We start from the raw sequence: 17682 nt of genomic DNA on the forward strand, positions 1-17682 counted from the left end.
CCTGTCTTTAACCACTATGGGCTGCAGCACCTAGGAAAACAACAAAGAACAATGAGTAAAACTTAGCCGTTTATTATACAAAGAACAATAAGGAAAATATTTCAATATACCTGTTTATTATACAAAGAACAATCCGTGAATATTCACAGATTACACACAACCAAAGTGAATTTGAAAACATGACCAACGACAAAAAGAAAACTCCCATACCTAACGGGAGAAATACAACAATGTGTGGAGGAGAGGAGAGGAGAGGAGAACAAGCATGCACAGGCAGGTCTGTGTACTTTGTGATAGTTTGTTTTGGGATTTAATCTTAAGAACAACAAGGCCTATGTACATAATCACTCTGAAACAGGCGTCAGCCGTGTGAGGGTCCGTCAGTCAAACAACAACCCTTCCCACCAATCCCCTCCCCTTTGTAATCGCTTACAATGGAGACAATGTCAGACTCAAGCTCCAGGAAGCTTAGTCTGGAAACAGGCTAGTCTGTCCCTATTAGTATGAACAGCTGCAATACCGTTGAGTGACCAGGAGTGGCACTGTTGCGCAGCCTAGACACACGAACACACACACACACACACACACACACACACACACACACACACACACACACACACACACACACACACACACACACGGTATGGCTGCTCAAATTCACCGGTCCAATTCGAACCGATGGTTAGATTTTTATTACATTTTGACACTTGCTCTGGCAATGTAAATGTATGTTTTCTCATGCCAATAAAGCTCTTTTGAATTGAAATTGAATTGAATACAATATACCTGTTACTACACATTATAGCTGTCGTGTGGAAGTCCAAAACAAACTACTTTTCAGGAAATGGAATAAAGAATCTGTGTCCTATTCAATGTAGTTATCATTTAGTCACAAGTGTTTTTCGACATTTTGCATTAAATCTTTATAAAACTCGCAGACACTTAACAACTTTCACTTTAATAATTATTAAAATAGCAAAAGAATGGTTAAACTACAAGTTTGCTACTTTTACGCAACAACACTGCCAAAAAAAAATTGCCATTACCAAGAATGGTAATGACCGATTAGGCCATTAGGCCTATAGATAACATTTCTATCATAAAAGTTTACATTAACCACCATTTCTGGGTTCATGAAATTTCCAGTAGACTATAGGCTATAGTTGACTCTCATACACTATATCAGCTGTTCTGATCACGTGCACGAGTGTGCGCATGTAGAGGTGCACGTGCGCATGACTGCATAATGAAAACTTCCTACAAAAAAATAAAAAAAAAAAAAAAAACATCACTACACCACTGCTTAGGGTGGTTGTATTCCATTCTCTAGCCTTCTTTTTTTACAGTTCACAAATCTTGCTGCTGTGTGTGCACATTGTTGTATTTCCCCCAGTAGGTAATCTCACTTGTAAACCTGTTATGCAAAGTAGCCATTTAGGGGTTACCACTATTTCAGTGATTCTCAAACTGTGGGTCGGGACCCCCAGGGGGAGAGTCCCCAGATGAATAATATGTAACATTGTTTTCTCACTCAACAGTAAACAAACTGACATAAAGTTTAAGTGAGGGTATCTGCACCTTTCTAAAGTGACACTTTAAGGACTTTTTAATACCTGTAAAATGACAAATTAAACATTGGCCAAACTTTCAAATATTAGAGGCAGAAATTGTGAAACAATAGAACCGTGTTATACAAAATGTAATGCCTCAACTCTTAGTGCTCGTAAGTGTGGGGGTCCCTAGTTAAATATGATTATATTGGGGGTCCCCAGTTCAAATATGATAGCCTAAGGTCCCCTTTATACTGCGTTTTTGTAACGAGCAAAATGAAAAGTCAGATATGCCTTCCTATCAGACGACAACGGCATTTTCAAGGGTTAAAAACGGAACGATCTGAGACCCCTCGCGTCACCGTGTGAACAACAGAAACGTAAGAAAGGACAACACGTGATGTCATGTCTCCATACAGCCTACTGCAGACACATTACCATGGTGAATGGTAAACAATCGTCTATCCGTGTGTCACTGCTACCTAGCGAACTTACATGGACACTACATAATTTCAAGCCCTAATCTGGCTTCATATGAACGCTGGATAAAAAGCAAAACGCAACGGCGATGTCCCGGGACCTCGCTGTTTTCTTTACAGAGTGTTGCAGTCTAAACAGGGCCTGAAAGGATGAGAACCACTGATTTACTTGCTCATTAATGGAGGGGTCTCAGGGAGTCACGCGGTCTAGCGTGCACATCCATATACCGTGCATGTGCGTGAATTCATTCCTGTGGTAACACTTTCAATGACCATTACACCTCAAATGCTCTAGGCTACTTAATTAAAAGTATAAATACTGCAATGTGGAAATACTCTGTAGGCTAAAAGTCCAGAATTAAAATGGATATTCCACTTTCAAAAAAACTTTAATCAGGCTTTTATGAACACCATGAACAGTTTTTAATTTGCTTCATTCAATATTTAGATATTTGATATAAATGTTATCAGGCTCAGACCCTAGCTCTCCACATACCCATTGTAACTTCAAACTCTTTTTCTCATTTTAACCATGATAGATTCATCATAAACAAACACCCATCATTTTTTCTGGTGACTCATATTACCCTCCTAATACGTGAGCAGGCTGTGTTTTTTCAATAACTTTTTTCATTTATTATTAATAAAATAGTATTGTATTAATTTTTTTCCATTTTCCAAAAGAATTGTTAAAAATAAATGAAAAAAGTTGTTGAAAAAAAAAACAAAAAAAAACAACACGGTCTGCTCACGTATTTGAAGGGTAATAGGAGTCATCAGAAAAAAATAATGGGTGTTTTTAATGTTTTTTTTTTTTAAGTTACAATGGGTGTGTATGTGGAGAGGCCCTGGACCTGGAGGGCCAGATAACATTTACATCAAATATCTAAATATTGAATGAAGCAAATTAAAAACTGTTCAGGGTATTCATAAAAGCCTGATTAGACGATAAAATGACCAAAAGTTTTTTTGAAAGTGGAATATCCCTTTAAGTAAAAGTACAAGAGTAATGGTATTAAAATGTACTTCAAGTACCAAAAGTAAAAAAATGTTTGAAAATAGCAGATCTACAAACTCACAAGCTTGTGGATTGGCCATTTTCAAATAGCCAAGGTATAAAATGGGGCTAAAGTGATTATTGTGTGTTTTATAATATAATACCTACAAAGTAACTAGTAACCAAAGTTTTAGTGGGGTAAAGGTACAGCAGCCTACAATATTTGGATCCAATGTAGTGGAGTAGAAGTAAAAGTTGGACATTGGAAATATAAGTAAAGTAAAGTACAAATACCTCAAAACTGTACTTAAAGGAGTAGTTCACACCCAAAATGACTTTTTTTTCCCCCGATTGATTACTCATGCCATGGAGGCTTAGAGTTCGATAATATTGTGTTGTATTTGTCGCAACTCCTAAGACAAAAAATTGGGGGTAAATTTACCCCCATTGATTCCGGATGGGGACCAGAATGCATTTGGGCGAATGCATTTGGGTCCCCATCTGGAATCAATGGGGGTATATTTATTGTAATCAAATTACTGTCTTAGGAATGCAACAAAAACCTAAAAATATTATTGATTATTGACTATTATTGATTCATGCCATGGAGACTCAAGTCTCCATGGCATGAGTAATCAATCAAAAAAAAGGGAGGGAACTACTTATTTAAGTGCAGTTCTTCTGTAAATGTACTTGGTTTCTCGACAGTCATGCAGTTTATAATCATTACTTGCGCCAGTCAGAAAAGCGAGGCACAAGCATTGCGTTCAGTTAGATGTTTTTTCGTCTGTGGCACACATAATACTATTGTATAGTATAAGCAAATGTTGGACCTGCCTACCCACACATTTGGCTGTGGTGCTCATTCCACGAATGCCCAATGCTTACAAACTGTACCTTGTTGTAAAGGTGACAAATCAACGATAAAAATGATATAAAACAAAATACAATTTGGTATTATTAAAGTGGACCAAAGTCAAGTTTCCTTTCTTTTTGTGCTGAGTTTATAATATATATATATATATATATATATATATATATATATATATATATATATATATATATATACTATAGAAGCTATAATATTATATTATTACACTTATTATTATATATATATATTTTGTGAAACCACTTATGTTAGAGGATTTAGAGAAAGACACAGTTAAAGGAGAGTTTCTGGGTAAAATAGACCCCCATACCGTTTTAAATGTCTTCTCCCAAGCTTGCGAGATAGTCCAGACACCCCATAGTCCAAAAGAAGCATTATAATCCATTTTTGATTGCAGCTTCTAGTCGACCATGGCTCCATAATGGACCGCTTCTATTCAATGTCTAATCCGTTATTTTTATCGCTTCAAAGTCCGTTTTTCTCGGGACAACAGCTTTCCACAGGTTCTGCTGTTGCTGCTCTACTCTCAGTCTTGTCCCGCGAGAGACGGCGGGAGTTCAAGCGGAACGAGACTCTAAAGAAGTAGCTTTTTCACAACAATAATGGCTGCGCCCAGGAGAAGCTAATGCTAGGATGGACTATATACAGTACGGGGAACAGATACGTAGCGAAAAAACGGACTTTGAAGCGATAAAAATAACCGGATTAGACATTGAATAGAAGCGGTCCATTATGGAGCCATGGTCGACTAGAAGCTGCAATCAAAAATGGATTATAATGCTTCTTTTGGACTATGGGGTGTCTGGACTATCTCGCAAGCTTGGGAGAAGACATTTAAAACGGTATGGGGGTCTATTTTACCCAGAAACTCTCCTTTAAGAAAAGGCACTTAAGAAAAGGGGCACCTTTGCTCTTCGTCAGAGTGCAGTCTTGTTTGTATTGTTTCCTGTACAATCCTTACCTGGTGAATTCAGCAAGTTAAAGAGTCCTTGTCTGCAGTCCTGTGGTGTTGTCTTGTTTTACAGCAACCGATGTCAAAGTAAATCCCACGTTTAAAAGTTCATACTTCCTACTAAAACAGTTGTTCCCTTCAATCCTTGTCAACACTGGGGTGTCTTTCTGCTAGATTCTGCTTTCTGGTCTCTGATTTCTGCTTTTAAAAGACAAGACGGCCCAGTGTCTTGTCACCCCATGAAGACAATACCAGAAAAACGAGTTGATTCATTTTGGCCGCCTACCCGTGAATGGACAAGGAACTGGTCAAGCAACAATTTCTCGGGATCTGGGATGTTGGGGGGTTTCTAGTAATTGTTTTCCAGTCTTTTTCTTTTTTTTCTTCTTTTTTTTCTAACTTAGATTTGTTTTAGGCTTTTTACTTATGAAATCCTAAACTACAAAGTACACTTAATTATTTTTACATCACTGCATTGTTCTATTGGGATTTAGAACATTTAAATATAATAATAAAAAATAAATAAGTAAGTATAGACACACACACACATGCGCGCGCACGCACGCACGCACGCACGCACGCACGCACACACACACACGCACACACACACACACACACACACACACACACACACACACACACACACACACACACACACACACATGCTTGACCATAAGCAGCATGCCTAGACTACAATATGAAGTATTATACATACAATTTAGGATGAACCTAACCATGGATTAGGCCAATTGCCCACATCAACATCAGCATCAATGAAATGTGCCCAGTAAAACCTGTGATGCCATTATTACAAAATGAACAGTAGAATTTAAATAATACTTTATTGCCTTAAAGTACAATGAAAATGATTAACCTCCATTCGTTGTTACATACAATCGGTGGTATAAAGTAACTAAGTACATTTACTAAAGTTTTTTACTTGAGTATTTCTAATTTCCAATACTTCCAATACTTTCACTTATTTGAAAACTTTTGTTTCTTGTTACATTGCAGATACATAACACCTCCTGGTTGTAATCTCACAAATCAGTACTGACCATTTATTTTAAATTTGCTGCAATAATGTTGAGCAAAGTTGCATATGTAAATGTACTGCTAATGTGGTAATGTAATGAAAATGCAGATAGCAAAGCTAATATTAGTTGATGCTGGCAAGAGTAATGGTGAATATTATTTCAAGAGCATGGTGCCCTGGTTTGCTGCTTATGATCACAGACATGAGCTATAAACCGTTGGTCCATCACCTACAATGAACGTGTTTGTGCAACCTTGGCAGAGGATACCAGATCATGTTTTGGACTGACACATGATGATGAAGACACCAAGAATCAAAAGATAGCACATCTTCCAATAGGAGAATGTTTATGATCTAGTGTCTCTGACAACTGGTGATGTTGATTCAGAAGATACACTGAAGGACCTCGGAAATGCTGCAGTCTGGCAAGAAAATTATCACTTAATTTGTTGGGAACCAACTGGTCACAAAGAATAAAGACTTCCACGACAGCCTCTCCAAGAGAAAACCCAAAACATCCTCAAGCCTTAACAGTGCAGATGCCAAGCTTGAACAATTCAGAACCAAGTATGTGAAGCCAGGATATTTAGCTTAATTGAAATGGATGAAAACAAAGCCAATCTGACCCATTTCCTATCAAATGAGCTAGAGAAGAAAGTTCTCAATTATGGTCAGGAAATTGGTGTTAGTGGAGGGTTTGAGGATCCTGAAAAGGTGTCATCAGTAGCTATGATTGATGTTCCTCAACTGCAGGCTTCATATTAAGTCCAAAGAAGCTGTTACTCACATACTGTGCTTATACATTCAGCTGATGCAACAACCAAAGGCTATCAGAGGCTCATCATTGTCGGGCAGAGACACAGATGTGCTGGTGTTGATTCTTATGTTTGCATACCAACTGAGACAAGAAATGTGGATACATGAACAAGTTCAAGATATCAAAATGACAAGTGAGATACTAAATGGTTTGTTAGCATTTAATGCTCTCACTGCCAGTTCACTATAGGAAAAAAGATAGCCTGGAAATTGTTCCAGCCCTCAACTTCTCCATAACTTTGGTGAGGATGAAGTATCAAGTACAGCTACTATCTCACTGGCAGTTTGTATGCACACTCTATGACCCCAAATCAACAGCAAATCAATTCATGCAGTTGCTGTGGCCTGTTTTGAAAACGGAGAGCCAATATTGATACATTGCCGCCAACAAGTGATGCCTTGACTCTGCACATCATGAGGACCCACTATCAACAAGGGTATCCAAAGCCCTCACCAATGAATTGTGGCTGGCACATGGTAGAAGGCAGGTTGGTCCCCCAGCTTTAAACTTAAGAACCTCTTCAGGCCAGATGCCTGGAACAGTTTGTGCACTGGTTTCCACTTACAGGCAAGTGTAAACCAGTGCAATAGGGCATTGTCTCTGTCATAAAAGAGGGCTTTACTGAAGTGGAGCATATGGATGTGCCCGTGCAGCTTGGTACAAAAGCTAGTTTGACAATGAAGAAACTGACAATGAAGAATTAGATCTTGATCAGGAGTATTGCCTCACTAGTGAAACTCGAGTTAAGTTCACCAAAATTGTATGTTATTTCATACATACTGTTATTACATATGCCTACATTGTATTATTTGTTTTCAAATCAGTTGACCATACCAGAGTGCTTCTTGTTTACTGATTACACATATTTCCATTACTAAATAATACACAGGACGATACAGTTTGCCATCAGCATTGAGTGTTGTTGGTTTATATTCAATTGTATTGTCATATTGTATATTTAGCATTACACATGTTCAATGTTGTAAATGTTCTTATCCAGTCTTGCTGTTATTCTTTGACCTGCCATGTTATCCATTTTGGTGTGATGCGTGTTTTGAATTGTGTAATTTAGTGTATACTCAAAATTGACAAAAACGCCATTAAAGAAGTTGCCTTTTACAATAATATTTAAATAAAAATGTATTGCAATTACATTTGTATAGAATGTTAGGCCTCACTAATGATGTCATTGTAGGGTAGGTACTACTTACTACAACAGGTGTAGGTTAAGAGATGTCAACTGTTCAATCAAATGTAAAATTAAAATAGTGTAGAAAGTCAGTTTTTGAGTCTTTGTGATTGTGTGAGGTGTGTTTGCATGACACGAAACCCAAGTAACATATTCTATACAGCTGACTTAATTTATTAAAGCACATTTATGATGACCAGTGGGTTCCACAACTCTTCTTTATGATATAATGCCTTTGTTCTCGGAAACATGTTTTTGAGAGCCCTGAAATTTGTACAGACCCTGACAACTCCCAGAGGTTAATTCAGAAGTGGTTCCACGTCTGAAAACAAACTTCATAGTATATAGAAACACTGTAGAAAGTTTCATGCTTCTGTCATAAAATGCACAATACCTTGGCTTCCATATAATGAGCTTAACCGCCCCACTACTACTTCCAGCTTATGCCACTGCTATACACGGACAACACGATTGTCATGTCTACAAAGGAGGGATTACAGAAGGGATAGATCAGATGTGTGGTTTCTGTGAAAAGTGGAAATTGAAAATGAATATTGAAAAAAAACAAAGGTCACAGACGCCAAAAATTTGAAGTTTGACTGTAATGGAAAACATTTTGAGTTTGTCCATAGTTTTAAATATCTTGGAGTTATTATGAATTATAATGGTTCATTTAAGATCACTATTGAGTAGTTGCACAAGCAGGCCTCAAGTGCCATGTACTCCCTCCTCGAAAAATGTCATTTATAATGTATGCGGTATGCATCTGAAGTCTGGGGGTTTGAAAAAATTGAAAGATTAGAAAAATTACATCTTAGATTTCTCAAGTATATTTTGAAAGTAAAAATAACTACCTTAGACTCATCGGCTATTGGGCAAGCTAGATTGAAGGCAAAGAGAGTAAATTGATCAGAATAATGTAAAACTGTCTGCATGACCTGTTTAACACAGGTGTAAATGTGTCACCATGGGTCTCTCAAGTTAAGACGATACTGGACTACTGTGCTCTGTCCTATATCTGGCTGACCCAGAAATGCAACTGGCTGAAACTACTGTCGAACAAAGGCTGAAAGATCAGTTTTTGCAAAACTGGAAAAGTGAACTTAGCAGTATGACATCATGTGACATTTATGTGGAGTTTAAACAAGAGTTTAAAGGAGTAGTTCACCCCCAAAATGATTTTTTTCCTATTGATTAGTCATGTCATGGAGAGTAGAGTTCAATAATATTTTTGGGTTTTTGTCACATTCCTAATACAAAAATGTTATTTGAGTAAATTTACCCCCATTGATTCCGGATGGTGACCCGTTTCGAAACGGGTCACCATCCGGAATGGTAAATTTATTGTTATCACATTTTTGTCTTAGGAATGCGACAAAAAACTAAAAAAAATATTGAACTCTAGTCTCCATGGCATGACTAATCAATAGAAAAAAAGTCATTTTGGGGGGTGAACTACTCCTTTAAACTAAAAAAATACTTGTTGTAATTTCAGAGTAAATAACACAAGAATCTTATCCCAAATGCTATTGGCAGATATTCATAACTATCCAGAATATCAACGTGAGTCTAACAATACTATGTTGACACTAATTGAGTTATAAGTCTCATTTAATGGCCATGTCTGTTGTATTTAGGCGCATTTAACCAGACAGAGTCTTGACATAAAAAGTAAATAAAAAAATAACTACTTCAATCAGTTAAATATATGGCTTTTAACTCCTATTGTTTTTACAATATACAGGAAGCTAGCCGGAAAAGGAGCTGTGTGAACCAGCGTTTGACTCCGCCCCTTCCAGGCGGAGTCAATTGCACGGGGTGCAAGAGGACAATAGGCAGGTTATAATGCAACTGACAGTCTGGAACGCAGCACACTGTGTGACCGAGACCTCTGGATTGCTCCTCGGTCATCAAGTCCCAACTGGCAGCAGCTGATGAACATCTTCAAGACGCCAATCAAGTCAACTTACAAGCTCGGGTAAGCTTTTTAAATTTATGTAATTTTATTGGGAATTTCACATTAAAGCAGGTACATTATGACACTGCTGTTGATAGAAATGTAGTATCACAGTATGTTTATTTAGACAACTAGTCACCGCGACCAAATTGAAAGCACTACCCCTCCACATCCCCACGGCAACTATTTTACTATTTTAACAACTCTTAAAACATATATTTTGTGTTCTAACAGGCAGTTGCGACTACGGTGTCTCCGACATTAAAGCTTTATGTGTAGTCCTTTGCACAGAATATGTATTACTATGACACTATGTCATATTGGGAGTCTTCTAGCACTAGAAGACTCCCTCAAATGTTTTATTTGCAAGGACCCCCATAACTTATAGTGGGTTGGCTTAACAAAATTATCGAATCGAAGCGGATAAAAGCACCAAACCTTTTTTGAGGCTTCTTTAGGACCTAACAATGGATTTTAGCCTGGGTACCAAACTTTATTTTGAAGTTTACCCATAGAATTATCCATATCAAGTTGGGCTCCCATCGACGAGGAAAATACCCAGGAAAAAAATCTGCTTTAAGTAGGATGTGAGGGGTCTAACTAGGGGATTGTCATGATTCTGAATCCATTGCAAGCATTTGTTTTGCACAAAAAACTTTCATTGGACTAGAAATGGCAAAAACCAGGGTTAAGCAACCACACTATTATGGGTACATTTGGTTCTGTTTGTACACTCTCAGAGCTACAGACCTGTGTGATCACATTGATTGTTGTCATGTCACTCATAGGGAAATGCCTGCTGCTTATTATGTGTAATAAATGGTGAATGGTGTATTTATATAGCGTAGGGTTCATTTTCTGAATCCCCAAAAAGAGGACACTGCCATGCAGGGTGAGGGGGAGCTTTTGGGGTTTTTCGGTTTGGGTCAAAAATGTTATGTTTTTTGGGGTTGGATAGGGTGCCTTTACTAAATTCTAAACTCAGCTAAACACATATTCTGAATTGCAAAAAAAGGACACTTTACCAGGCCTCTTGGAGACACTAAATACCCCAAAATACTCACAAAGTTGCTTTATAAATAATAGGCTATATTTATTAATCTAAAGCATTTCTCCTAGCCACAATACATACAAATTACCTCTGCTCTATATAGTTATTGAGTTATGTTCTGTATGAATATTCAAATTGTTAACACATTAAAATAATAACATTTGACAGTATCTTAAAAAAAATAGGTAGCCCATTCTTTAAAATAACCTTGTGTCAATTATGTAAAAATATAAATTATGCCTCAAAACATGTTAATTAAAGAAAAGGAGAGGTAGCCTATATTCTTCAATGTTTAGTTAGCCCATTCTTTAAAATAATGTCTCTTATAGCTATAGGGCTCCCCCTGAGTTAATGTCGAAGGGTCCTTGGGCAAGACTCCGATCATAGCGATGCACCAACCAAGAAGAGACAACAAACGCAAAGGGAGAAGTAGCCGGTCGAGCGCAAAGTTGTCAAAAATATCCTGTGTTTAGTCATCATGTTTGTCATAGTTTTGTCATTGTTTTAGTCAACAAAATCAACACTTCAAGATGAGAGGATAGGGGAGATCTGGTGGAAGGGGAGGAGAGGGGAGCCGATGGGAGGATTGGAAAGGGGAGGGAGAGGGGAGGGGAAAGGAGTGGAGGAGAAGTTTTAGGTCTTAATTGTAAGCAACAATGATATGTGTCATCCTAGGAGGAGAAGAGACGGAGAGAGGGAATTGGAAGTTCCAGAGTCACAGTAGGAGAGAGGATGAGCGGCCATGAAGTGGGAATAGAGATGGAGAACCTTCTGACCCCACCTCAAGAAGATGGTGGAAACACATCTGCATCTGAACAGAAGGTGGGTTATTTAATAACTTTATGAAGACAAAAAAAATCTGCATCTGAACAGGAGGCATTCACACACATGAAACATGTTCTTTATGAAGAGCTTTACGGGATATCTTTGCTTTCCAACACGTTTGGGTCATCTTAATTTTAACGTCTACTCAGGCCTTTGAGTTTCACCCCAGACAGCACGCACAGGCTTTTTTTTCTTTTTTTTTAATGGCCTGCCCAACATCCTTGGCCCTTATAAATGAACATTTGACAAATAATTCTAATTATAAAAGTAGTACCCTACCCCACCATTTATTGTACAAAAGCTGAACATGAAAGAGGTCTGGTGCGTGCTTGTGTGTGCATGGACATTGGGCGCACAGCCACACACTTGTGGGTAATCAGCGCTTCTTTGATCTGTCAGTGTTAGATATGAATTATGATTCATAATTGTATGATTTGTGTATGAGGCCCATATGACCATATAAGTTATATTATGAACTGAACTTACAGTATAGGAGATCATATTTTGGTCGTATACTGTAAGTTCAGGCTAATGGATTACAGGTCATGGCAACTTTGGTTGCCCTGACTACGAGATCATGTTTTGTTATACTGTGTGTCACTAGTGGAAAATTACCAATACTCTGCGTGTCTGTCTTCTTGTTATGATCTGGGAACGAGTCAATAAGTCCCACGATCTTACATGTCATAACTGTACTCTTTATATACTGAATGTTAACTTCCATCTTGGAAGAGAGAGAATTATCAAGCTGCCACTAGGATGGTAGCTCACTGTTTGTCTCTTTTTCTGACTCTCTTCAAATACAGCAATTTATTGATAGTCCTTTGGCTCGTCTCTGTCTTATTTTGGTTATGGATTTATCCATATCCATATTTATTTAACTTATTAATAATTTACTTAACAGTCAGTGCATACAGTGTTGGTTCAGACATACAAAACTCAGAAGTGTGTCACAGATGATCCATTAAGAAGTTGTGCTCTAAGCCTTCCAAGTTTGTGTGCATTCATGCTATAATGTAATTCTGTGTTTGGACTGAAACTGAATGTGCCTTTGATGTCCCATTTTGTAACACTGCAGGTTAATGGTGTTTGATTGACAGACAGTAGCCTAGTATGACAGTGTTTTATTGTACGCAGTGGTGGGAAAAGTACTCAAATGTTTTACTTAAGTAAATACCACAATGTAAAAAAATACTCTGTTACGAGTCCTGTGTTTAAAATGTCACTTGAGTAAAAGTGCATCAAAATATAGGCCTACCAAAGAGTAAAAGTACTAGAATGTTTGAAAATAGCAACACTTGTAGAGCTGCTATTTTCACATTTTTAAATAGCCATGGTATGAAATAGGGCAAAAGTAAATGTGTGTTTTGCAATATTATCATTTATATCTGCAAAGTAACAAGAAACAAAAGTTTTCGAATACTCATAGTGGAGTAAAAGTACACTATTTGGATCCGAGACACAGTGGAGTAGAAGTAAAAGTATTGGAAATTAGAAATACTCAAGTAAAATCCCAATAGAACAATGTAGTGATGTAAAGATAATTAAGTGTACTTTGTCGTTTAGGATTTCATAAATATTTACTTGAGTATACGCATTGAACATTGCAGTTATTCTAAATGTTATATAGACATAACATATCATAACCTGTGTCTAATATGTTTCAGAGATGGAACACAAAAGACTTCAAGAAAAGAGAGTGCAACACCTTTATAGAAGATTCTTCCAGGTAAGCAAACCTTATTGATAAACATTAAACTTTATAGAAGGTTCTTCTATAGGTATCTTAATAAATAAATGCCGGCCAATGAGTTAATGGCTGGCATTTATGGCATTGACTCATCACAGTCCTCGTTGGCCGGCTGTCTTGCTCCACAATATTTATTATAATTCGTAGGCTAGGCTACAACTATTATTGCGATTGTAGGTCACAGTTTACTATGAAAACCATCACATCTTGTCTGTATCTTGTCCATAACGCATCAAGGTCTATAGCTGACCTATGACATCACATAGTTGTGACATCAAATTGTGACATCACATTCCTTCCTTGTCCCTTGTATGCCCATATATGGAGATCCCTGATGTCATCAATATTAAGCCCATGCATAGATTGGAATGCCCATATATGGACATGTTTGTGTGAGAAACAAAGGATGGGTGTTTTCATGGAATCTATCATTGGAGTTGGAGTTACAATGCATGGTTCATATAGGAAGGGGGCATGTCTGATAAAATCAATATCAAATTTCTAAATACTGAATCAAGCAACTAAAAAACATTCCCGGGTGCTCCCAAAAGCCTGATTAGACAAGGGAATGACCAAGTGAAATATCCTTTTAAACTGTTCCCCATATTGCTGGGGACCCCCTGGTTTCCCTCCACGAGGACCCCTTGGGGTCCCCAGACCCCACTTTGCGAAGCAGTGGTGATGTGTTGATGTATTGTCCTGTTGTGTCATCAGGGATGGACAGTGTCAGTGTGGACGTCTCAGAGACAAACATCCAGCAGACATCAAGACAGCCGAGGAAACAGCTGAGTGGACCAGTGAGCTGCACTCGTCTGAACAGCCCACTGATGCTTTTGGATTGTTGCCGTTTCTGGGAGAAAAAAGAAAGAAGAGTGTAAGTTTCTGACCGACAATGTGATCAATGTTCTCTGTGGTTCATGACACTTTGTCTCTAATCATTGATTTCACATTATTCAATCAACAGGAGGTTGTTACCATACACACACACACACACACACACACACACACACACACACACACACACACACACACACACACACACACACACACACACACACACACACACACACAGAGAGAGAGAGAGAGAGAGAGAGAGGGAGGGGGGGGGGGGCAAACTTCATCTAGTAGCACCGTTGACATCAGACAGACAGACAGACAGACAGACAGACGACAGACAGATGCGCGAACAGACACACAACTGTACCCACAGACACACAATTACAATAGACAAACATTAATGTTTGAGTAAAACCCGTCTCTTGGTATAAAAGTTGATAGTGTATTTAGGTTGCTCATGTTCATCACTGTCATCTTCTAATTTGTCCCCTCTAGTTCCTGCGTCTGTCATCAGATACGGAGCCCTACCTTGTCTTCGACATGATGACTCGGAGGATTACAGATCAAGGGTGGGAGGCCAACCAACCCACCTTGGTGGTGTCTGTGGTGGGAGGAGACGGCAGTGCAGAGGTCAAACCCTGGGTTCAGAGGGTCATCGCAGAGGGACTTGTCATGAACAAAACAGGTGTGTGTGTGTGTGTGTGTGTGTGTGTGTGTGTGTGTGTGTGTGTGTGTGTGTGTGTGTGTGTGTGTGTGTGTGTGTGTGTGTGTGTGTGTGTCCTCCCAGGAAGGGGGGATCATATTCGGACCAGCCCATATGCAATGTTTTGCATATGTTTTGTCTTTTTGCATTTTCCAGGTCGGATCGGGTGTTTTAGCATGATTCTAACTCTCCAAATAGCAGTTAAACCATTGCTTTTTTTTTTGAGCGGTGGTCAAATCGTCTCCTATGCGTGGCAATTTGTGGCCATTTGTTACTATGTTCGTTACTATGCTTCTTTGTCTGGTTGTTATTATGTCTGTAGCATGAGCTGCAACATATTAGGGCATTAACGACTTATTTTTGCAAGTCGACTCGACTCAGTAAAAAGTTGAGTTGAAGTCGACTTTATCGTTTGATGATGTCATCACATCACACACAACCCCCCAATTATTTTGGGGGGTACCCAGATGATTAAATTAATGTTCAACATTGTTTTCTCACTCAACTGTAAACAAACCAACATAAAGTTTAAGTGTATAGAGGGTATCTTCACATTTCTAAAGTGACAATTTAAGTACTTTTTAATACCTCTAAAATGGCAAATTAAACATTGTCCATATTGTCAAATATATAGAGGCAGAAATTGTGAAAATAGCAGATCTACATGCTCATATGTAGCGCATGTAGATCTGCTATTTTCACAATAGAAAGTATTTTTTGCTTTTTAATTTCGACTTTCGACTTTCTCTGGTGGGAGTCGACTTGTGTAATGAAGTCGACTGAGTCGACTTGTTGACTTTTTCGTTAATGCCCTACATTACAACATATGACATGCACCGCTTTTGGATCTGGTGATACACAGGCCTATTCACCTTATTCCCGGCCCCGCCCCCGGCTTCCTGTTCATATCCTGAAAGAGGCGGAGGCTGAAAAAGCTTGCCTGAAAGACATCATTTGGTTTCCTGTTGTCCTTGCATTAAAGTGTCAGTAGTTGGCGCTCTGAGCTCTGTATGTACCTGGGTTGCCATGTCTGCTTATAATAAGCAGTTAGTGTCTTTTAAAACAATAGTATAGTTGCTTGATAAATATGGGCAAAGTTTCAGCCTGATCACATGAATGGAGTTATAATTGTCTGTTGAGGTCAGTAGAATGTTGATGATTTAATGTCTGTCTGTCTGTCTGTCTGTCTGTCTGTCTGTCTGTCTGTCTGTCTGTCTGTCTGTCTGTCTGTCTCTCTGTCTCTCTCTCTCTGTCTGTCTCTCTCTCTCTCTCTCTCTCTCTCTCTCTCTCTCTCTCTCTCTCTCTCTCTCTCTCTCTCTCTCGCTGAATCAAATGTGCATTCATATACACACACACACACACACACACACACACACACACACACACACACACACACACACACACACACACACACACACACACACATACAGGAGTCTGGATACTGACAGAAGGATTTGATAAAGGCTTGGGGAGATGTGTAGGAGAGGCTGTGAGGGACCTCCACCCCGGGGTCCATGTGGTGGGCATCAGTCCTTGGGGCGTTGTGCATAACAGAGACCAGTTGGCGTTCAACTGGTCGATCGACCAGTTGAGCAACCTGCTGGTCGATGCTCAGGTATTGACACACTTAGTATTCTTGCTACAGTAACTCTACTATATTTACATCACATTCTTAAATATAGTGTACCGTGCTGTACTGTATGTACTGATATTAATTGTCCTGTATATTATTTAATTAAATATACTCACAACTTCCTGTCTTGGATCCATATTGAGTCAATTCAGCCTTGACGTGAGCACCCCACCCCCATCCATGTTAGACTCATCAGAAGCACAAGCAAAAAAATGTAAGATGTGATTCCTTTTTTCTTCCATCTCAGGGCAAGAACTTTGCACATGCTCCGTACTCTGTCGAAGACACAACCAGTGACTGTTGCCTGCAGAAGAACCATACGTACTTCCTGTTGGTGGATGATGGGAGTGAAGGTCGCAAAGGAGCAGAGAAGAACTTCTGGGTCAAGTTAGAGAAACACATCTCCACACAACACATTCCCGACAAACAACACATCGGGGGTAAGAGTTGGTGGATGTTAATGATTTGTTTGTTAGTGGAGTTAACTCAAGCATGATATACTGTCTGTATTTGCCATGCCCATGTCAAAAGGTCACTTAAAAGTAGTAAAATAGCAGCAGGTTGTCTTTATGTTGAACTGCTACAAGAAACTAGTTATGCAACGGCTATTGATTATTTTCTTAGTCATTATTCCATCTGACCTTTTTAATAATCAAAGGGTGTTTTTCAGTTCATCACGTTTTTAAATCAATGGAATCATAATTCATATAAAACATCTATCATACAGTATTAAAGAAGACTTTGTTTTCAAGCATGAGGTCATTCGACTCCATTGGAATATCAATTATTTTACGGCTCTCAGAAAGTGACTGGAGGCCTTCAGGCTCCAGTGGAAACAAACTAATATCTCCACAAAGTGAAGACAATATGGATTTTTTTGAGAAAAAAAAAGTGAGAACCAGGTTGCGCTGTACACTTCCTGTTGATGTCAGATTAACTATTGAGGCCAAATGTACACCTTCAAAATCTAATAAAAGTTTGAAAAATATAGACATATTCCATTAGGCCTACTATTCA

The 17682-nt window shown here is 38.6% G+C and overlaps 1 protein-coding gene across 1 annotated transcript in view; it reads left to right on the forward strand.

Annotated features, from left to right (window-relative positions):
- Positions 1 to 6503: 6503 nt before the first annotated feature.
- The window catches only part of LOC308283178 (transient receptor potential cation channel subfamily M member 4-like), a gene marked incomplete at both ends in the record, with an annotated part of 28170 nt that continues 16991 nt past the window's right edge, over positions 6504 to 17682 (forward strand). The window contains 7 exons of the mRNA XM_080723556.1: positions 6504 to 6626; positions 11593 to 11739; positions 13410 to 13471; positions 14207 to 14366; positions 14825 to 15014; positions 16514 to 16647; positions 16913 to 17105. Of these exons, the coding sequence (XP_080579682.1) occupies positions 6504 to 6626; positions 11593 to 11739; positions 13410 to 13471; positions 14207 to 14366; positions 14825 to 15014; positions 16514 to 16647; positions 16913 to 17105 (1009 nt within the window). The remainder of the gene's footprint in view (positions 6627 to 11592; positions 11740 to 13409; positions 13472 to 14206; positions 14367 to 14824; positions 15015 to 16513; positions 16648 to 16912; positions 17106 to 17682) is intronic.

The sequence above is a fragment of the Nannobrachium achirus genome (assembly GCF_963921795.1).
Source record: "Nannobrachium achirus genome assembly, chromosome: 4".
Taxonomy (NCBI): Eukaryota; Metazoa; Chordata; class Actinopteri; order Myctophiformes; family Myctophidae; genus Nannobrachium; species Nannobrachium achirus.